Here is a 24,104-nt window from a genome sequence, read left to right on the forward strand (position 1 = left end):
GTTTTTAAAAATTAATTTTTATTGGAGTTTAGTTGTTTTGCAATGTTGTGTTAGTTTCTGCTGTGAAGCAAAGTGAGTCAGCTATACGTATACATATATCCCCTTTTTTGGATTTCCTTCCCATTACGTCACCACAGAGCACTGCATATAGTTTCCTGTGCAATACAGTGGGTTCTCATTAGTTATCAATTTGATACATAGTAGTGTATATATGTCAATCCCATTCTCCCAGTTCATCCCACCTCCCTTTCCCCGCCGGTAGCCATACATCCATTCTCTACGTCTGTGTCTATTTCTGCTTTGCAAATAAGTTCATCTGTATCGTTTTTCTAGATTCTACATATAAGTGATATTATACGATGTTTGTTTTTCTCTTTCTGACTTACTTCACTCTGTATGACAGTCTCCAGGTCTGTTCATGTCTGCAAATTGCACAAGTTTGTTCCTTTTTAATGGCTGAGTAATATTCCGTTGTATATACGTACCACATCTTCTTTATCCATTCTTCTGCTGATGGACATCAGGTATTAGGTAGAAAAAATAGCTCCTTAGCTTCTCCTTATGGAAAATTTAGAACTTTTATTTGCATCATGTAAAGACTGACTCTTTTTTGTTCAACCCCTGAAAATAATTACATGAGAGTAGGCTAGCAGTAAAAACTGCGTATTACAAATTCACTTTTTTGAAGGCCCTCCTATCAGTTCTGAAGCTCAGCAACATTTATTCTGAATGAGTTTGCTTTTCCTGAGAATTGTCAAGGACTTACTTTGTTTAGTGAAGGTCACTGAAATGCATTGGTATATGTTGGTCTACTTTTTGGGAGTAGGAAGTTAATAAGAGATAAAATGTGTTATTTAGACTACTCATTAAGATAACTTTTTCAACTCTTTCTGACACTGACAAGATTTAACTAAATTTAAGTACATTACATTTTATTCTTAGAAGAGTGATTGCCTCCGTTTTTTTTCTTTATTTCTATATCGTTTCCTATGGTGGTTGCACAGATTTGGTGTCTTTTAAACAACAGAAATTTTTTCTGTCGCAGTTTTGGACCAGAAGTTAAAAATCAGTATCACTGGGCTGAAATCAAGGTGTTGGCAGAAACATACTCCGTCTGGGGAGAATCTGTTCCTTTCTATTTCCAGCTTCTGGTGGCTGCTGACATTCCTTGGCTAGTGTCTGCATCACTCCAGTCTTTGCCTCTTTGGTTACATTGCTTTTTTCTCTCCTATGTGCAGAATATCCCTCAGCCTCCTTCTTATAAGGATATATGTGATTGCCCTCCTGGAAAATCTGAACAATCTTTCCATTTTAAGATCTTTACTTTAATTACATCTGCAAAGACCCATTTTTTGCTATATAAATTATCATTCACAGATTCTAGAGAAGTAGGATATGAACATATGAAATGAGAGGCCATTTTTCAGCCTCTCAAAATGATAAAGAGATTCTTTCTTAAGTAACCTTACTGAATCTTAAAATTGGCCCAAGCAAGGATAACAAACAAACAAAACTGAAAAAAATTTGTACTCATACGTCCTATTTTTTATTTTAATTTTTAAATTTTTTTGGCTGTGCTGTGTCATGCGAGATCTTAATTCCCCCTGCAGTGGAAGCATGGAGTCCTAACCACTGGACCACCAGCAAATTCCCTATGTCCTTTTGTTTTGTTTTGTTTTGTTTTTTGCGGTACGTGGGCCTCTCACTGATGTGGCCTCTCCCGTTGCGGAGCACAGGCTCTGGACGCGCAGTCTCAGTGGCCATGGCTCATGGGCCCAGCCGCTCTGCGGCATGTGGGATCTTCCCGGACCGGGGCACGAACCCGTGTCCCCTGCATCGGCAGGCAGACTCTCAACCACTGCGCCACCAGGGAAGCCCTATGTCCTAGTTTTTAACAAAGGTTAGTCATAAAATTTTAGTTGAATTAAAATGAGATTTAAGAACTTCTTTTTAAATTATATTAAGGTATTTTAAAGTTTTAATAATTATATCTATGCATTAAAAATAATGTTTATGCTATGTTAATTGTAAATATTAAAAGCACATATTTATTTCTTCAGGATTCTGGTCATTGGTTGAACCATCAGATTCTCCTCTGGAATATCACTTATTTTTCTACTTAATTATAAACTTGTGATTACTTTTTCTAATGCTCTGTTTTATTTTTGTCCCACTCACTTCTAAAAATTACTTAAAAGTATTATGTGTTCTATACGTATGTATTTCTTTCTCTATATACACACACATATTTTTTGTCACATTTTAAACACACACAACAGAATACTGATATTTAGCGTTGCATGTTGGTATGACTGTACCCATTGTTTAAAAAATATGTATATAATATCAATTATATATTTTACATATTATATACATATTACATATAGTATCAATTACGTTAGCTATTATTATATAAATTAGAGGTAATTTAAAAGAGGAGGATATAACATTGCTTCATAAATTAGAAATCACTTTTATTGCTTATTTATTTTGACCTGTACCCTACTAAATAGTTATCTTTATTAATAATTTTTTTCCTTCATAGCATGTTGTTGTGATTTTGGTAGTATAATCTGGGCAAATCAAATTATATTTTTCAATATCTGTGCCTTTTCTCTTCGTCTTCTACACGTTCAGTCTTGAAACCCAGAGTTACATGCAATACCATTTTCCAGAGTATCCTACCACTTCTAACCAGCTGAACACATCCACTGTTTTCATATAAAATTGTTGGCCACCTGAGGAGCATCTTATCTCAGGGATTTTTTGGTCCAAAGGAACAATAGTCTTTGACAAGAACCATTTCAAAAGATATTCCTAGATTGAATGAATATACACACACAAACACAAGTTTTTAGGTCTTCACTGTTTTACCAAACTGTTTCTTATATTGTATATTTGAGTTTTAAATGTCATTTTCTAAATAAAATTTGACTTCATACAGTTCACTAAGTCAATTTGACTTTTGCACAGGTAGAGGTTTATTTTATTCACTTCTTTATTTAATTTAATAATGTCTTTTGATGTTAACCTCCCATAAGTCAAAGAGATAATTTGGCTCATTAGAAAAGGAGCCTAATGACATTTTTACCATGTTATAAAATGTTATAATTATACAAATTATCAATTTGCCCTACAAAAGTTCATCATGATATTATTTTCATTAGTATATTTCTTTAAAGTGATTTTATATATATTTTTTATTGAAGTGATATGTGGTGATATTAATATACTTTTTATTTTTTTTGGCCGCACGACTTGTGGGACCTGAGTTCCCTGACCAGGTATTGAACCTGAGCCTTCAGCAGTGAAAGCATGGAGTCCTAACCAGTGGACCACCAGGGAATTCCCTAATATACTTTTTAAAGTTTTATGTTTAACACTGTGTCAATATATTTAAAGTGTATGTATATACACACATATATATGGAACTTGGTAGCACAGGTCCACAAATATGTACACAATTGTATAATTCATCTATTTGCAATCCTTATCAGAATGCTTATTTTTTTCTGATTTATAGAAGCTCTACAAGTGAAATGAATTGATAACAATATAGAAAGATACAACTGGAAAATAAAAGCTATTAATAATTTCTCTATCCATAGGCAACCATTTGTATATATGTACATTAGGAAGATGCAATACATTCTTTTTTATAACTTGAAAGAATTTTCTTGCAACCTTCAATATAATTCAGTGGTATAATTTTTAACAAGCATACACTATTCAGTCATTCACTTTTTGCTAATAAAAATAACACTAAGATTAATAGATAAGAATATAGTTCTTTGGGCACTTCTCTGATTATTTCTACAGGGCAAACATCTGTAATTAGAATTGCTGAGTCATTGAGAATTACTTTTTTTTGAATTTTTGATCCTATTGCCAAATTGCTATTTAGAATGTTCATACTATTTTATACTCGTAGTGTATGAGACTTTCAGTTTGCTAGTACCAAGTGAATTCTTCTACCCATCAGCTATTAGACTTACTATCATTGAAAGATCAATCAAGCTAGAGCTTTCTTTTCAATTTGCTATATAACATGTTCTATTTTGAGGTTGTAAATTAAATGATATAAAGTTTTATCTAAAAATTCTGAATCTGAACTCAAGAGAGCACAAACTCAGTAAGTACACTTATCTCTCCCCTTTCTCCCCCCTAAAACGTTTCAGGAGCAAAATTTAGTCCAGAAGGTTATATTTTTTACTCATTGGAAGGTCTCTCAAGTTTGGGTTATTTAGATTTACTATAATACTCTTATTTGTTATCACAGCAACTTAGGAACAGTAAATCAAAGGTGAGGTAAGGTGGGTACTGTTGGCAAGTGTGTTTACTAGTAAAATCTAAACTGCTATAGCAAAAATACATCCAAAATTCAGGAGCCTAAAGAATAGAGAAGTGAATTTACCGTTTATGTAATGATTACAGTGAAGTGTTCTAGATGTGGTGGGAAGCTTTGTTTTACGTATCATTTAAGGATCCAGGCTCTGATTTTATTGCTAAGAAAAAAGGAAGGAATTAGATAATTAAAAGTTTCCACCCCAAGAAGCAAAATTAATAAAAATGATGAACAAAAATATCTAATATAAAACACTAATAGAAATGAAGAAATAGAACTTTTGGTAACAAAAATATGGAAGTCATTCAAAATGAGTAAGTCATCCATTGTCAGGTGTAGGGTTTGATTTTGCCGTACCTTCAAGCTCATAAGTTAACCTGTTACTGTTTCGTGGATTCTGGCAGAAAACACAGGACTCCTGAGTCAGAGATAAATGACTTTATTACTCATGGCACAGGATGTGCATCATACTTGCATTAGTTCCCCTTGCTTTCTAAGTCTTATAGGGGTGACACTATAGGGTCTAGATGGATGCTATGCACACAGCTAGTTTGCCTCATAGGTGAGGAGTATTTACCTTGGGGAATGATTTCTTTTATGGCAAGCAGTAAGGAAAGCTGTCCATTGTCTTCAAGGCAGACATTATCTCATTCCTCAGGGTTGCCACTCTGAGAAATGGCCTCTGTCATCAATAGGACCTTATATTCTTGCTGTACCCAGCAAAACATGTAGGAGTGAGAAAGACCCATAGAAGGGCTGTTCCTTCCAACTTCCATCACTCAGTACCCTCTGAAGACATTCATGTGTACAGCAAGATAAATAAGTTAATGTTCCAAAGAATGTGGAAATTATATTCAGCATAAGGAAATTCTTCATGTTCTTTGCTTAAAGTTTCAAATATTCTCTCTGCCAGCAGACACCTTGAAAAATACTTATTGGTTCATTATCATCCTTTGGAGGGGTTGGAGAGCCATTTGCAAAAAAGAGAAAAGATAGGTGGATGGATTAGGCAGGGTGCTATCCATTGAAAACTGATTTCTGGTATTTTATTTCCCCATTACCTGTCCTGGGTTGATGAGTGAATAAAAAGCCTTTTCTCAAATATATCACTGTGTGTATTATACTAGAAAGTTATGTGACTTAAGGGACATATTTTGGGGGATAAAATACTCTGGGACTGGGTTGATCCTATTCATTCATGTTTTGTGATTACTATTTGAATAATAGAAACAGTTGTGATGGGCTTTAATAAGTGGGAGGCACAACTAAGGAGATAGAATTGAGCTCATGTAAGTTAGATGTTCCTTTTCACCACTCACCTGTCCCCTCCTCCTTAAATCATGATTTATTCTTTTTCTGTATATGAAGGAAGTGCCATTAAAGCCTGTTAAGAAAAAGGAAGTGAGTATCAGAAGCTCTGCTTAGCTTTTGGTTCTGCCAGTTGGTGACTTTGGGACTTCTGGCTACTCACTTAATATTTGGGTTATAAAGATTCTCTGGGGGCTTCCCTGGTGGCGCAGTGGTTGAGAGTCCGCCTGCCGATGCAGGGGACACGGGTTCGTGCCCCGGTCCGGGAAGATCCCACATGCCGTGGAGCGGCTGGGCCCGTGAGCCATGGCCGCTGAGCCTGTGCGTCCAGAGCCTGTGCTCCGCAGCGCGAGAGGCCACAGCAGTGACAGGCCCGCGTACAGCAAAAAAAAAAAAAAAAAAAAGATTCTCTGGAATCAAGTGAGATATGACTATGAAAGCCCTTTCTAAACTATAAAACATTCTACAAATATTTAATGACCAAGAATTATGCATACTTGAGCTTTTCTCTATTAAAGGAGACCAAAGAATATATTCTTTCTCAACGCTGAGAGCATGTTGATCATTCAGCATTCAGGTCAGCTACTGATCTGAACATTTTTTGTCACACTCTACCTACTCTTAGAAGGTTTAATTAATTAAAAAAAAAAAAACTTTAAAAAGCTATACCTGGAAGCTCTGTTCACTATTTAACCATGCTGATAAATTCAAAGCCCTCTATTCAGTACTAAGTCTAAACTGGTGGATTCCGTAAAAGTTGCCTTTGCATTTTTTTTTTTTTTTTTTTGCGGTACGCAGGCCTTTCACTGTTGTGGCCTCTGTCCCGCTGCGGAGCACAGGCTCCGGATGCGCAGGCTCAGCGGCCATGGCTCACGGGCCCAGCCACTCCACGGCATGTGGGATCTTCCCGGACCAGGGCACGAACCCATGTCCCCTGCATCGGCAGGCGGACTGTCAACCACTGCGCCACCAGGGAAGCCCTGCATTTTTATTGTTATTTTTTATACTGATAGCAATAGTGATACTACTGGCAAATATAGGAACAAATGGTTAAAAAGGAAAATGTTTGGTTTCATATGGTAAAGCATACTTGGAATAAGGTGTAGAAGAAATTGAGAAGTGGAAAATATTTGTAGGGTAGTGTGTGTGTTTGTGTGTATTATAATACAATTATTAGCCAAAACCCATGTTATCATTAATTGCTATGAAAAGGAAAAGGAAGAGATGGTGATATAACTCATGACTTTTTAAAAGAATATACTAGGATCAGTTCCTTCTGTTGATTGATTTATTGACGGTAGCTTCCAATAATATTCATGTCTTTTTCCTATCTACTGTATGCTTACTTTAATTAACTACTATAATGGTTGGTTGGCAATGATGAAAATTGCCAGAGAATCATAAAGTATTCAAGCTGGAAATGACTTTAGGGATCATATACCATGGCAGATGAGGAGAGCAAGGTCCATAGAATTTAAACATCCTTAAGGTAACACATCTGGAAGGCAGTTTCGGTTCTTAAGATCATTCCTCCTTTTCTTACTTGTCACAGTGCTCATAGAGTATCATGCATTATCTTAGAGTTTTGAAAGTATTTTAAGGCAATAATATCTTGTTCTCTTTTTAGGTTGTTATTAGGAGTAAAAGTGGAGAGATCTTGTATCGTATTTCACCGTGGGCGAAGTATGTGACTCGTGACAGTGGTAATGTGAATTATGATTGGAAACACTGGGATCCAGAACACACATATAAAGTGAGAACAACAACTCTTTAAATAAATGCATGTTCCAATATTTCTAGGAAAATTAATTTTTACTTTTATAACTTTTATTGTAATGTTCAACTTCTCTCTTCACCACCGGTTTAATATTTTACATCATAATGTACTCATTTGCTCTATATATATATATATATATATATATATATATATATATATATGTCCATCATCTGTAGCCAATAAAATATAAAAGTGAGTTTTTGTTTTATCGTGTGTTTCTGAAGTTGTGGGCGGGGGAAGAACACTAAATCTCTATGTACTGACCTATAAGGGATACTGATTTTTTAAAATTTTAACTACAATTTCTGATTAATCAAAGACTCTCCAGTGGTGTAATATTTCTCACTGTCATGGACTTGAAGCAGGATCAGTGTCCTTAGGAACAACGAATAGTCAAGACATCTCATGAATGTATTAATTAGGGTAATTTTTTAAGCCTGTCTTATTGATAAGAGTTATAGGTATCTTGGAGCTCACTTTTCTGTCCTTTAAGTTATCAAAACTTGTTGATAAATGCTTTGCATTTAATAATTATGTATGTATTTCACAGTTCTTATGTTTTCTGTAAGGCTTAGGCTCAAAATACATCTTCACTCAGTGATAAGGCATAAGCCATCGCATGACTACTCTTTTCAAATAGGTCTATTACCATGATCCTAAAAAGGATTTTTTTTTTAAAAGAAAGTTTAATGGAGGCAGCCAGTGCCTTTTATACGTGAAAGTAGTTTCAAAGTGTTTGACTGAGTTAATTCATCATTTCATTTAACATGCTTAATTTGTTAGTGTCATACCTGCATTTTTGGCTTAATTCTATATGTAATTTTAATATTCTGTAGTTTAAGCATTCCAAACCAAAGAAGCCAAGAGGTCTACGAATTTATGAATCTCATGTGGGAATTTCTTCCTATGAAGGAAAAATAGCTTCTTATAAACATTTTACATGCAATATACTACCAAGAATCAAAGACCTTGGTAAGTAATAACTCTGATTTTTATTCAGATAAAATTTTAATGAGTCTGTTCTCTTATTAGAGAAGCTAATTACAAGTGTCTCTTTTATTGTGTTAAGAGATTAAATATGTAATAGAAATGCATGTTATTTTAGGCTTCTCAAATTGCCCTGTAATAGTGATAGCATAGAAAAGAGAAATGGAATTAGAACATAAGAATTCAAGATATTATTTCAATTTTAATGTGAAATGATGGCTTCCAAAATTATAGATAAATATGTAAGCATAATTACTTTTCTACAGGAGAGTTTTGTTTTGTTTTGTTTTTGCGGTATGCAGGCCTCTCACTGTTGTGGCCTCTCCAGTTGTGGAGCACAGGCTCCGGACATGCAGGCTCAGGGGCCATGGCTCACGGGCCCAGCCGCTCCGCGGCATGTGGGATCTTCCCAGACCGGGGCACGAACGCGTGTCCCCTGCATCGGCAGGCGGACTCTCAACCACTGCACCACCAGGGAAGCCCTACAGGAGAGAATTCTTATCAATTTAAGTGGTCATTGGTTATAGCCTGTTCATTTTAGTCTGTTAGGGAAAAAAATCTTACATTTGTAAGGTGACTAGAACTCATTTTGTTTCAGAGTCATTGTATATATAGCTCCTGTCTGGATGACTTATTAGACAGATATTTGTGGTGCATCTTTCTGTGTGAGTCACATTGGTCTAGGTGTTTGTATTGGACTCTAATGACACAAACCCTGTCTTCATGGGAACAAGCAGGAGAGTGAATAGTGTACTGCTCAATTATTGATTCAGAATGCTTTAGATCTGTTATTTTCTTTTTATAGGTAATGCTTTTTATCATTTCTCAGCATATTAGCACCTGCTACAGTGGCTAGGCAGGAAGATAAACTACATTTAATTAGTCTGCTTCTGGTAGGCAGTCCACATTTTGGCTAGAGGAAAAGTTTCTCATGGTTGAAATTTTTAGTTATATAGGGGTCTTGATTACCTGAGATGGTGAGGTCAGGTTCCAGAAACCAAAATTAATTAAATGTTTGGATAATTTGATATAAATTATATTTAATAAGTATTATATTAATATTGTTATACTTGAGATGGTCTCTCATTTCATACTGTAATAAATTGTTTATGACCTGGATCTTGCAGAAGTTTCAGCAGAACAAGGATTTTCTTATTCATCTTTGTGTTTGAATTACCTAGCCCAGTACTCTGACCATAAGTAAGTTTAGGAATGGTTAATGACATAAAATGTATAATAAAAGCTATAAATTGTTACTTGGTCAGAAGAATAATATTGATTACATAATAGAGAAATAAACTACAAACTCTGTATTTTGTGACTAAGTATTATACTTGGTTTATATTATTGAGCAGTAGTTTATATACATATTTCTACCAGGCCTGATAGAGTTAATTTGTTTCTTTTTTTAACAATAAAACCAACAGTAATAACTTTTCAACAGATTCTGAATCATGGAGTTTATGTTATCCTTTAAACTTATGAATCCTCAGTTCTGAACGTGAATCGTAATTGTTCCAATATTAATTATGTACTAAAATATGTGCACAAGAAGTTATATTGACATGAATTAGACTTTGAGAACAGAATAGGAATATTTTCTTTGCATGTTGCAGAAGGCAATTAAATCATATTTGAAAATTTTACCATATTTTACTTTGAAGAAAATGATTTTTTTAGTTTTTTAAAAGACCAAAGTTTCTTCTACTCTGATTATTTGCTTACATTAAAAACACATTAATAAATATATTTGTGTTAAGGATTTTTAAAAATACATACCTATCTTTTTGAGTCAGTTCATTTGAGTCAATTTATTTAGTGTTAAAGCAAAACATTTTCAGATAGAGAAAGGAAGGATGTATGTGGGTGTACGTGTGTGTGTATACGTGTGTGTGTGTGTGTGTGTGTGTGCACGCGTGCACACATGTGAGCCCATGAATGACTGTGGAGTAATTTTATAGGTCCTAGAAACAGTGGAAAATGGAAGCATTAATGCTGGCTTTATAAAAGCTACCTTGTAGAAAAATGGATTCAGTGGTGTGGTATATCTTATGTTAGAAAAAAGAGAAATATAAAGAAAAAGGTGAAATAAAAAGTACATGGCCTGCAATCAGTTACTTTTATTTGGCTTTCACAATCTTCGATATGAATATTACAGGTGCAGCTGAAGTTTAGCATATGCAGATTGCCATCTTTAATATTCTAAAGCCAAATTAAGTATATTTGCATATCACTTATTACTTATTAAAATGAAGACATTTCAAATAGCTAGACTATAACCCTCAAGAACTAACTGTCTGATTTTATGTTAGAAGGTCAGACAAGCAAAGATGTTAAAGTAGTAGAACTTTTCAAAATGACCAAATCTTCTAGATTATATGTAAAATGTAATGCCTTTTGAACAGGGTGCTGTGTTTATATATTGTTTTCATTACTTTTTAAAAATGTGGCTCTTAATCTCTATTTGACCTTTGCTTATACAGGATACAATTGCATTCAGATGATGGCAATCATGGAACATGCTTACTATGCCAGTTTTGGTTACCAAATCACAAGCTTCTTTGCAGCTTCAAGGTAAAATGAAAGAAATTATATCCATTCTTGTTTGAACAAAACATTTAAAAAATGAAATGAATTTCTATATTTTGTGTGATGTCTTATAACCTATTTTAGGGTTAACAGAGCTAATAGAAGCTGAGCATTTTCTTTTATTAAGATCATAGACTCTCATCTCATCAAGCCTTAGAGTCTGGCCTGATTTAACATTGCTTTTCACAAAATGATTTCTGGTACAGAATATCCAGTTAGCCTGCTGAAATTGTGATATGTTCGGAGGCCTAAGCTTCAGTCAGAAAATCCTGACTTATGGAAGCCATTGTTGCTAGAGCTCATATCCTTTTCTGGAAAGAGATTGACTTATATAGGAAGGTAACTGAGGAGGCCCTTGGTGGGATATATAATACCCACGGAAGGACTGTCCTTCTTCCCAGGGTGAAATCCAAGGAATATTGCTCTCTGGGCAGAAAGACATCAAGGGGTCCTATGCAGAGAGGTACTGACCCGACTAACCATAAGTTGAACAAGTCCAACATTGTCTCTGCCACATGGAGCTTACAGGGTGGTGGCATACAGACATAAATCCAATAATCATACATATTATGATTTCCACATGTAATAAAAGCTAAGAAGAAGATGGCAGATTTCTCCAATAACATAGAATCAGGGGTCTAATCAGTTTAGATTAGATCTGAACTAATGTTACAACTGAGATCTAAAACATGATTAAGAGATAAACAGTTTTCAAATCTAAAAAAAAGAGTTACCTGGGGGGAGGAGTGAAGTGGGAGTAGGTAGATAGCATTCCAGACATACAGAAAAGATACTGGTCCCTTCACCTGTTTCTCTTCATAAGACTTCTCCTTGAACGAGTTATCTGTCCTTGCTGTCTCTAATTCCTCCACTCCTCTTCTTTCTTGAGCTCATTCCAAGTACACGCTCCACCACTTTGCTGAAACTGCTCCTGTCTAGGATACTGTTTCCCTCTGCATTGTAAAGTCAATCATCAGTTCTTAGCTTACTTGTCAGCGGCATTTGGCACAATTGATTACTCCTACCTTCTTGCAACTTTTTTCTTCTCTTGGCTTTCAGAATATTAAACTTTCCTGTTGTTTTTCTCACATGTTTTGTTGCTTCTTCTTTACTTCGTTTGCTCTTTCTCACCAATAAAGATGGGCCATTCCAGTGTTTAGCCCTTGGCTTCATTCCTTCCTGTATCTATATGAAGAATTAAGGTCTCATCCATTCTGATGACTCAAATACACATTATTTTATTTTGAATTTTATTTTATTTATTTTTTTATACATCAGGTTCTTAGTAGTTATCCATTTTATACATATTAGTGTATATATGTCAATCCCAATTGCCCAATTAATCACACCACCCCGCTGGCTGCTTTGCCCCCTTGGTGTCCATACGTTTGTTCTCTAAATCTGTGTCTCAATATCTGCCCTGCAAACCGGTTCATCTGTACCATTTTTTAAGTTCCACATGTGTGCGTTAATATACTATATTTGTTTTTCTCTTTCTGACTTACTTCACTATGTATGACAGTCTCTAGATGCACCCACGTCTCTACAAATTTCGTTCCTTTTTATGGCTGAGTAATATTCCATTGTATATATGTACCACATCTTCTTTATCCATTCGTCTGTCGATGGGCATTTAGGTTGTTTCCATGACCTGGCTATTGTAAAGAGTGCTGCAGTGAACATTGGGATGCATGTGTCTTTTTGAATTATGGTTTTCTCTGGGTATATGCCCAGTAGTGGGATTGCTGGGTCATATAAAATTCTATTTTTCATTTTTTAAGGAACCTCCATACTGTTCTCCATAGTGGTTGTATCAAGTTACATTCCCACCAACAGTGCAAGAGGGTTCCCTTTTCTCCACACCCTCTCCAGCATTTGTTGTTTGTAGATTTTCTTATGATGCCCATTCTAACTGGTGTGAGGTGATACCTCATTGTAGTTTTGATTTGCATTTCTCTAATAATCAGTGATGTTGAGCAGCTTTTCATGTGCTTCTTGGCCATCTGTATGTCTACTTTGAAGAAATGTCTATTTAGATCTTCTGCCCATTTTTGGATTGGGTTGTTTGTTTTTTTAATACTTAGCTGCATGAGCTGTTTATATATTTTGGAGATTAAATATTTGTCTGTTGATTCGTTTGCAAATATTTTCTCCCATTCTGAGGGTTGTCTTTTCATCTTGTTTATAGTTTCCTTTGCTGTGCAAAAGCTTTTAACTTTCATTATGTCCCATTTGTTTATTTTTGTTTTTATTTCCATTACTCTGGGAGGTGGATCAAAAAAGATCTTGCTGTGATTTATGTCAAAGAGTGTTCTGCCTATGTTTTCCTCTAAGAGTTTTATAGTGTCTGGTTTTACATTTAGGTCTCTAATCCATTTTTAATTTTATTTTATTATTATTTTTTTTTTGTGGTACGCGGGCCTCTCACTGTTTTGGCCTCTCCCGTTGCGGAGCACAGGCTCCGGATGCGCAGGCCCAGCAGCCATAGCTCACGAGCCCAGCCGCTCCACGGCACGCGGGATCCTCCCGGACCAGGACACGAACCCGTGTCCCCTGCATCGGCAGGCAGACTCTCAACCACTGCGCCACCAGGGAAGCCCTCTAATCCATTTTGAGTTTATTTTTATGTATGGTGTTAGGGAGTGTTCTAATTTCATTCTTTTACATGTAGCTATCCAGTTTCCCAGCATGACTTATTGACGGGACTGTCTTTTCTCCACTGTATATCCTTGCCTCCTTTGTCATAGATTAGTTGACCATAGTTGCCTGGGTTCATCTCTGGGCTTTCTATCCCATTCCATTGATCTATATTTCTTTTTTTGTGCCAGTACCATATTGTCTTGATTACTGTAAATTTGTAGTATAGTCTGAAGTCAGGGAGTCTGATTCCTCCAAGACTGCTTTGGCTATTTGGGGTCTTTTGTGTCTCCATACAAATTTTAAGATTTTTTGTTCTAGTTCTGTAAAAAATGCCAGTGGTAATTTGATAGGGATTGCATTGAATGTGTAGATTGCTTTGGGTAGTATAGTGATTTTCACAATATTGATTCTTCAAATCCAAGAGCATGGTATATCTCTCCATCTGTTTGTATCATCTTTAATTTCTTTCATCAGTGTTTTATACTTTTCTGCATACAGATCTTTTGCCTCCCTAGGTAGGTTTATTCCTAGGTATTTTATTCTTTTTCTTGCAATGGCAAATGGGAGTGTTTCCTTAATTTCTCTTTCAGATTTTTCATCATTAGTGTATAGGAATGGAAGAAATTTCTGTGCATTAATTTTGTATCCTGCGGCTTTACCAAATTCATTGATTAGCTCTAGTAGTTTCCTGGTGGTATCTTTAGGATTCTTCATGTATAGTATCATGTCATGGGCAAACAGTGACAGTTTTACTTCTTCTTTTCCAATTTGTATTCCTTTTATTTCTTTGTCTTCCCTGATTGCCATGGCTAGGACTTCCAAAACTATGTTGAATAATAGTGGTGAGAGTGGTCATCCTTGTTTGCTCCTGATCTTAGAAGAAATGCTTTCAGTTGTTCACCATTGAGAATGATCTTTGCTGTGGGTTTGTCATATATGGCCTTTATTATGTTGAGATTCACTCTGTGCCCACTTTCTGGAGAGTTTTTATCATAAATGGGTGTTGAATTTTGTCAAGAGCGTTTCCTGCATCTATTGAGATGATCATATGGTTTTTATTCTTTAATTTGTTAATATGGTGTATCACATTGATTGATTGTGTATATTGAAGAATCCTTGCATCCCTGGGATAAATCCCACTTGATCATGGTGTATGATCCTTTTAATGTATTGTTGGATTCAGTTTGCTAGTATTTTCTTGAGGATTTTTGCATCTATATTCATCAGTGATATTGTTCTGTTATTTTCTATTTTTGTGGTATCTTTGTCTGGTTTTGGTATCAGGGTGATAGTGGCCTCATAGAATGAGTTGGGGAGTGTTCCTTCCTCTACTATTTTTTGGAAGAGTTTGAGAAGGATAGGTGTTAGCTCTTCTCTACGTTTGGTAGAATTCACCTGTGAAGCCATCTTGTCCTGGACTTTGTTTGTTTGAAGATTTTTAATCACAGTTTCAATTTCATTACTTGTGATTGGTCTCTTCATATTTTCTATTTCTTCCTGGTTCAGTCTGGGAACGTTATACCTTTCTAAGAATTTGTCCATTTCTTCCAGGTTGTCCATTTTATTGGCATAGAGTTGCTTGTAGTAGTCTCTTATGATTCTTTTGTATTTCTGTGGTGTCTGTTGTAACTTCTCCTTTTTCATTTCAAATTTTAATGATTTGAGTCCTCTCCCTCTTTTTCTTGATGAGTCTGGCAAATGGTTTATCTTTTTTTTTTATCTTCTCAAATAGCCAGCTTTTAGTTTTATTGATATTTGCTATTGTTTTCATTGTTTCTATTTCATTTATTTCTGCTCTGATCTTTATGATTTCTTTCCTTCTGCTAACTTTGGGTTTTGTTTGTTCTTCTTTGTCTAGTTACTTAGTTACTTTAAGTGTAAGGTTAGATTGTTTATTTGAGATGTTTCTTGAGGTAGGCTTGTATTGTTGTAAACTGCCATCTTAGAACTGCTATTGCTGCATCCCATAGGTTTTGGGTCATCATGTTTTGTTGTCATTTGTTTCTAGGTATTTTATTTCCTCTGCTTTCTTCAGTGATCTCTTGGTTATTTAGTAACCTATTGTTTAGTCTCCATGTGTTTGTGTTTTTTATGTTTTTTTCTCTGTAATTCATTTCTAATCTCATAGCGTTGTGGTCAGAAAAAATGCTTGATATGATTTCAATTTTCTTAAATTTACTGAGGCTTGATTTGTGACCCAAGATGTGATCTGTCCTGGAGAATGTTCTGTGTGCACTTAAATAGAAAGTGTAATCTGCTGTTTTTGGATGGAATGTCCTACAAATATCAATTAAATCTATCTGGTCTATTGTATCATTTAAAGCTTGTGTTTCCTTATTAATTTTCTGTCTGGATGATCTGTTCATTGGTGTAAGAGAGGTGTTAAAGTCCCCCACTATTATTGTGTTACTGTCGATTTCCTCTTTTATAGCTGTTAGCAGTTGCCTTATGTATTGAGGTGCTCCTATTTTGGGTGCATGTATGTTTATAATTGTTGTATCTTCTTGGATTGATCCCTTGATCATTATGTAGTGTCCTTCCTTGTCTCTTGTAACATTCTTTATTTTAAAGTCTATTTTATTTGATATGAGTATTGCTACTGTAGCTTTCTTTTGATTTCCATTTGCATGGAATATGTTTTTCTATCCCCTCACTTTCAGTCTGTATGTATCCCTAGGTTTGAAGTGGGTCTCTTGTAGACAGCATATATATGGGTCTTGTTTTTGGATCCATTCAGCGAGCCTGTGGCCTTTGGTTGGAGCATTTAATCCATTCACATTTAAGGTAATCTTGATATGTGTGTTCCTATGACCATTTTCTTAATTGTTTTGGGTTTGTTTTTGTAGGTCCTTTTCTTCTCTTGTGTTTGCTACTTAGAGAAGTTCCTTTTGCATTTGCTGTAGAGCTGGTTTGGTGGTGCTGAATTCTCTTAGCTTTTGCTTCTCTGTAAAGGTTTTGATTTCTCCATTGAATCTGAATGAGATTCTTGCTGGGTAGAGTAATCTTGGTTGTAGGTTCTTCCCTTCCATCACTTTCAATATGTCATGCCACTCCCTTCTGACTTGTAGAGTTTCTGCTGAGAAATCAGCTGTTAATAACTTTATGGGAGTTCTCTTGTGTGTTATTTGTCTTTTTTCCCTTGCTGCTTTCAATAATTTTTCTTTGTCTTTAATTTTTGTCAATTTGACTACTATGTTTCTCAGTGTGTTTCTCCTTGGTTTATCCTGTATGGGACTCTCTGCGCTTCCTGGAGTTGAGTGGCTATTTCCTTTCCCATGTTAGGGAAGTTTTCAGCTATAATCTCTTCAAATATTTTCTCAGGTCCCTTCTCTCTCTCTTCTCCTTCTGGGATCCCTATAATGTGAATATTGTTGTGTTTAATGTTGTCCCAGAGGTCTCTTAAGCTGTCTTCATTTCTTTTCATTCTTTTTTCTTTATTCTGTTCTGCAGCAGTGAATTCCACCTTTCTGTCTTCCAGGTCACTTATCTTTTCTTCTGCCTCAGTTATTCTGCTACTGATTCCTTCCAGTGTATTTTTTCATTTCAGTTATTGTATTGTTCATCCCTGTTGGTTTGTTCTTTAATTCTTCTAGGTCTTTGTTAAACATTTCTTGCATCTTCTCAGTCTTTGCCTCCGTTCTTTTTCCGAGGTCCTGGATAATCTTCGCTCTCATTATTTTGAATTGTTTTTCTAGAAGGTTACCTATCTCCACTGCAGTTAGTTGCTTTTCTGGAGTTTTATCTTGTTCCTTCATCTGGTACATAGCCCTCTGCCTTTTCATCTTGTCTCTCTTTCTGTGAATGTGATTTTTGTTCCACAGGCTGCGGGATTGTAGTTTTTCTTGCTTCTGCTCTCTGCCCTCTGTTGGATTAGGTTATCTAACAGGCTTGTGCATGTTTCCTGATGGGAAGGACTGGTGGTGGGTAGAGCTGGCTGTTGTTCTGGTGGTCAGAGCTCAGTAAAACTTTAATTGGCTTGTCTGCTGGTGGGTGGAGCTGGTTTCCCTCCCTGTTGTTTGGCCTGAGGTGACCCAACACTGGAGCCTACCCGGGCTCTTTGGTGGGGCTAATGGTGGACTCTGGGAGGGCTCACACCAAGGAGTACTTCCCAGAATTTCTGTTGCCTGTGTCCTTGTCCTCATGGTGAGCCACAGCCACCCTCTGCCTCTGCAGGAGACCCTCCAACACTAGCAAGTAGGTCTGGTTTAGTGTCCTGTGGGGTCACTGTTCCTTCTCCTGGGTCCCAATGTGCACACTACTCTGTGTGTGCCCTCCAGGAGTGGAGTCTCTGTTTTCCCCATTCCTGTTGAAGTCCTGCAGTCCAATCCTGCTAGCCTTCAAAGTCTGATCCTCTAGGAATTCCTCCTTCCATTGCTGCACCCTCAGGTTGGGAAGCCTCACGTGGGGCTCAGAACCTTTACCCCAGTGGGTGGACTTCTGTGGTATATGTGTCATCCAGTTTGTGAGTCACCCACCCAGCAGTTATAGGATTTGGTTTTATTTGGATTGCGCCCCTCCTACCATCTCATTGTGGCTTCTCCTTTGTCTTTGAATGTGGCGTATCTTTTTTGGTGTGTTCCAGTATCTTCCTGTCAATGATTGTTCAGCAGTTAGCTGTGATTCTGGTGCTCTTGCAAGAGGGAGTGAGAGCACGTCCTTGTACTCCACCATCTTGAACCAGTCTCCTCAAATACACTTTATATGCCAACTGCCAAATTTAGTTCTCCAGTCCTCACCTCTGTTGTGAACTCCAAACAGTGCCTATTTGAGGTTGGGGTATATAATACATATCTCATTCTTAACCTGTTCCAGATTAAATATCTGATCTTATCTTCTAACCTTCTTCTCTTGCTATCTTCACTAACATAATAAATGACATCTCCATCTTCCAATTGTTTAAGCCATCTGCCTTATACTTGACTTTTCCCTTTATGTCCGCCCCCCTATACTCTCGCTATCAGAAAACGTAGCCACTGGTAACTTCATAATATATCCCCAATCTGGCTGCTTCAACTGCTACCACCATGGTCCAAGTTGCTGTTTCTCACCTGCATTATTTCATTAGGTTTGTAACTGGTCACTCTATTCTCTTGTCCTCCTTCCCTAGCTTTCTCCCCCCCCACACACATATGGACCACTTTCTGCACAGTATGTAAAGTCATCTTTTTAAAATGAAAGTCAGATCATGTCACTCTCTTGCTCAGAACTCTGATGATTCCCTGTCCCTTTCGGAATAAAAGCCAAATGCCTTAACATTGATCCGTGAGGCCGCATGTGATCTGGTTCTTGGCCAACTCTCTGAGCTCATCTTTTCTTGATTATTCCACTCCAGCCACACTAGAGTATTTGCTCACTCCTCCATGGAATCTGCTATCAGGAGCCCCACTGCATACTAAGCACTGTACTGTAGCATGGGAAACTAGATGGTCAGAGCCCCTGCCCTCAAGGCACATATAGTCTAGTGAGGAAGAGAGACAGTAAACAATTCATCACAAGGGTGATTTTTTATTTAAAAGCAAAAGTTGATGCTATGGAAGACTGCAGTATTGAGATTTTTATATAGGTTAAGAAAGGCCTTCCTCTTGGGCTTGATTTTTGTTTCCTATTTCACGCTGACTAGAAAACTGTTTTTAAGACAAACCCACGTGCATATGAGCTGCCCATCTTTCCGGCTTTGGTGGTGACAGGACCCACTGGTACTTGAGGCATTCCAATCTGAGAATAAGTAAGTACAGGAGAAATGGCCTCAATTAAGGCACCAAGGATATTCAAAGAAGTATTCTAAGAGCCCTCACAATCCCAACCATGCATGCTTAAAGGGATGGCCATGTATGTGGACAGGAATGACCATACCCCTCAAACTAGCTAGGCTTGGCGATGGAAATCAGAAGCTCTGAGTATAGAGAAGTGGAATTTTACTATCTACCTACTCAAAATGTGAATTTTCATTGTGCTATAAATCTACAATTAATAGCCAGATTTATTTTTTTATTGAATGCTTTTAAAAATGCCTAATAACAACTATTAAGCAACTTTGATTTATATCTAAGTATTATATCATACGACATTTGTACATTTGAAGTATCTAGTACTGTGCTGGTAAAACAATTGATTCTCAGTAAATGATTGGCTGTTTGGTTTAAATATGATGTGATCTTGTTTTTGCTGCCTCCTTTACCTTAAGCCGTTTTGGAACGCCTGAAGAGCTGAAAGAACTGGTTGACACAGCTCACTCAATGGGTATTACAGTCCTCTTAGATGTGGTACATAGCCATGCCTCAAAAAATTCAGAAGATGGATTGAATATGTTTGATGGGACAGAGTCCTGTTACTTTCATTACGGACCTAGAGGGAATCATAATCTTTGGGATAGTCGATTGTTTGCCTACTCCAGGTACGTACATAGAATATGGAAATGTCTTATTTGTTTAAAAAATAATTCAAGGGGGCTTCCCTGGTGGCACAGTGGTTGAGAGTCCGCCTGCCGATGCAGGGGACACGGGTTCGTGCCCCGGTCCGGGAGGATCCCACATGCCGCGGAGTGGCTAGGCCCGTGAGCCATAGCTGCTGAGCCTGCGCATCCGGAGCCTGTGCTCCGCAACGGGAGAGGCCCCAACAGTGAGAGGCCCGCGTACCGCAAAAAAATAAAAAATAATAATAATTCAAGGAATTTTACTAAATTCATTGTATGTATACTCTCTCACTGGTGTTTAATTTCTTAATTTTTAAAAAAAATTTATGAGAAATGTTTAACATACTAGTAGAATTTACCTTGTTTTGATTAGCACATGTATTAATGGTAAGTTGCACTAAATTTCGGTTTTACAAATCATATGCTATTTAACATATATTGGTTATATTGCCCCTTAAAAGGTTAATGTGAATAATTTTTTGATATCTAAAAAGTACTTTATCAGTTTGAATTAAACATAGCAAATCACCTTTTAATAGAAGAATACACATTGTTTTAAGTAGGCCATTTTTTAAAAATCATACTTTATGTTTTGCTATCTTAATATTACCATGTTTTTGATCGCAGCTAAATCTTAATATTACCATGTTTTTGGTTGCAGTTAAACTATAACAACTAACATTTATTAGTATGTAATATGTCAGGTGTGGTGCCAAGGATTTAGATATATTAGCTACATATTTTATTTATTCTGCACAACAATTCTACTTACGTGTGGTAAGTACTATTGTTATGACCATCTCACAGATAATAAAGTAAGGCTTAGTGCTAAAACAATTCCTTAAGATTAAATACATCTCTGACTTGCCATCTAATTAGAAGGGTGTTTTAGGTGATTAAATCTAAATTCCAAAATATGGCAAAAATGTTGTAAAATAAAAAATACTATCAGCTTGTATCCATTTTTTATCATAAGTGAAAATATAATGAAAATATGATTTCAGGCATATTCAAAGTAGCAGAGTGTCAAGTAATATATAACTAATTTTTATAGTATTTCTGAAAGAGTTTAATGAATTTTCTGTTGGATGTTGTACCATAAATAAATATGCACATATCTGGAAAACAGACAGTGTAGAAAAATGCTTCAGCAAGGACTTTGATAAAATGAAAAATTCTAATGTTTCAGCATAAATTAAATGACTTTTTTTTTTAGATGACTTTTATATGGAGGAAGTTGTTTTGCTTCACTCTTTTCTTATTATCATGCATTATTTTATATTTCATAGCTGTATAGGAATCACTCGTGCCAGATGAAGCAGCATAATATATGAGAAAAGACACAAGAGTTAGAAGCAGGTGGCAGGGTTCCAGGCCTAGTTTCACTCTGGTACAAATCGATTAATCATTCTGGTTCTCAGGTTTTCATTATAAGAGGAGGCAGAGTTTTGGGATTAATACAATTCCCTCTGTAAAGGTATTTTGTATTTGTGTCACCTTTTGAATATTGCTTTTTATACTGTAGATTTATAATGAGTAAAAGGGACTGAACCTGTGCTAATTCTATGATATGATTCTTAACAATTTCATTATTGAGTAAATCTTGTCAAAGTAGCTTGTGGACAAGAAATACAATTAATTGAACTTTCTGGTTCATATTTGGATGAATAATGTTGACTCTATCCTGTAGAACTGTGTCTTATGAAAGAAATACACTAAATTGTTAAATTTTTATGTTTTGAAACTATTCTGCTGTGGAACTGTGTCTTGAAAAGAAATACATGAAGTAGGTGGATTTTTATGTTATAAGATGATTATTTTATTAAAATAATTATTATAGGGTATTTTTCTGTATCCTGAGCTCTCAAAGTCCATTTAAAGTTATCCAGTTTTCTAAGGAAAGGGAATTATACATAATTGTCTTAAAGCAATTCTATTGTTTATATTACTGAAATTAAGGCATATTTAATATTGCGTTGGCCAAAAAGTTTGTTTGGGTTTTTCCATAAGATGTTACCGAAAAACCCGAACGAACTTTTTGGCCAACCCAGTACTTAGTTTCTTTTTTATTGAATTAACTATTAATCTTTCTAAGGTGCTTACTTTTGGTAAATAACATGTAGTATGATTTTAGCTTGTTATTTTTTTTTTATCATGACTTTTCGGGGCTGCATTATGTCATGTAGGCTTAGACCTCCGTAAATATAGTTCCATTTAAAATGTATTTCTATTATTCAATATGTGGTTCCATTTGACAATATTTAAATTCTCTAATTTTTATAGAATTAGTATTTTCTATATAGGTTTATGCTTTTAGTTACAACATCATTAAACAATATAGATAAATCCTACAAAACCAAATTTAAAAAGTTAAATCACCAAATTTAAGCAAATAATTCTGTAATATTTAAGTTTTTAAACTTATAACATACTAAAGATTCTAAAATTTTTTGAATTATTTTCTCAATACTGTGTTGTAATTTATTAAAAACTTTATTGATAAAATTTATGTTAGCCTGATGAAAGTGTACTGCATTTTTCTTTTTTTTTACATTTTCCTCCTTCTATTCTGACTAGTTATAGCATATGTAATATAACACTGTTTTGGTGTAATGCGAAAACCATTTTTATAATTGGCATTCATGATGAAAGTCCGATGCTGTTTTGGTTATTTATTGCTGCTTAACAAACCAGCTCAAAATTTAGTGACTTCGGACAACAGCAGTTGTTTATTTTACTTCCAGGTCTGCAATTGGGGCATAGGTCAGTGTGACGTTTCTTCTCTTTCATGTTACGGTCTGGGTCTGGAAACTGACATGGCATCATTTCTGCTATAAGCTATTGTCCAGTTACAGATTCAAGGGGCATAGACCCTTTTATTTCAGTGACAGGAGTATTAAAGAATTTTAGGGCTAAGTTTTAAAATCCCCACATCTAACAAGTTTTAACCATACACAGTAAATATGCCAATTCACAAATTCAAAAGAGATGTATTGAAATACCTATGTGGAAATATTGTTATTTTTCTCAGCTGTATTTCTATGGTAGAGAGTTTGTCTGAAATAGGCAATTTTCAAAAAATATACTAATCATTATAAAACTAATAATGCCATTTTTGTTAATTAGAAAATATAAAAAGGCATAGAAAATCCAAAATAAAAATTATTATTCTTTACAAATAACATTATTTTTATGTGGCTGCACTTAATGAGTATTCTTTTCATGCATATAAACACAGGAAAACCCAAACCTTTACTATTACTCTATACATAGGATAGCTATTCGTCTATAATTTTGGGCTTGTTCCTTATCCAGATGAAATCAGAAACAACAATTTATACTTCATGTTTTAAGATATAAACAACAATTTATACTTCACCCCTTGCCTTTGATATGTTGATTAATATTATACTCCATTGAAAAGTAGATATAAAAATGGTACAGGGTTTGCCTAAGGCCCTAATAAACCTCTTTTTTGAAAACTTGTAATAATTTTTGAAATTAAGAAAATGTTGATCTTATATAGAATCAGCTTCTGTAGAGATATGTTGCTGATGCTTATTTCATTCTATCTGTATGTCACAACCTGTCACCATTTATAATCTCTGATTCAAGTGTCATCATCAGAGTTATCAGAATTAAATCTCTCACTCTGAGTAATACCAGAGATCCTGACTGTGCTATTTCATTACCTTTTATGAATACATTTCCAATCAGGAGCTGCCCATGTTTTAATTTTCTGTCTACTCGGCTGAACTGCCTTCTAGCTCTGCTAAATTACTAATGACAGTTCATAACAGAGGTTGGGTTGTTCTTTCTTTAGTTGGTAAAGAGAACTTCTTGACAAATCTGTCACCCATAAGTTTCAAAAGTTTCTAGAGTGAGAAATAATGGATATAATTTAATGGTCTCAGTTTTAAATTGTATTTTGCATATGTGTCTGGCACTATGTAAATGCACTTGATAAAATAACAAGACAACTGCGCAATTTGTGGAACTTAACAATTATTATACCGTAACCTTTACTAAAGCTTCGAATGAGAACA

At 35.6% G+C, this 24,104-nt stretch overlaps 1 protein-coding gene across 1 annotated transcript in view; it reads left to right on the top strand.

Annotated features, from left to right (window-relative positions):
• GBE1 (1,4-alpha-glucan branching enzyme 1) overlaps positions 1-24,104 on the top strand; it is a 298,444-nt gene that overhangs the window by 139,384 nt on the left and 134,956 nt on the right. Inside the window, exons 4-7 of the mRNA XM_065876297.1 lie at positions 7,281-7,406; positions 8,267-8,402; positions 10,901-10,991; positions 19,831-20,040. Coding sequence (XP_065732369.1) covers positions 7,281-7,406; positions 8,267-8,402; positions 10,901-10,991; positions 19,831-20,040 — 563 coding nt within the window. The remainder of the gene's footprint in view (positions 1-7,280; positions 7,407-8,266; positions 8,403-10,900; positions 10,992-19,830; positions 20,041-24,104) is intronic.

Source organism: Phocoena phocoena, chromosome 4 (assembly GCF_963924675.1).
Source record: "Phocoena phocoena chromosome 4, mPhoPho1.1, whole genome shotgun sequence".
Classification (NCBI taxonomy): Eukaryota; Metazoa; Chordata; class Mammalia; order Artiodactyla; family Phocoenidae; genus Phocoena; species Phocoena phocoena.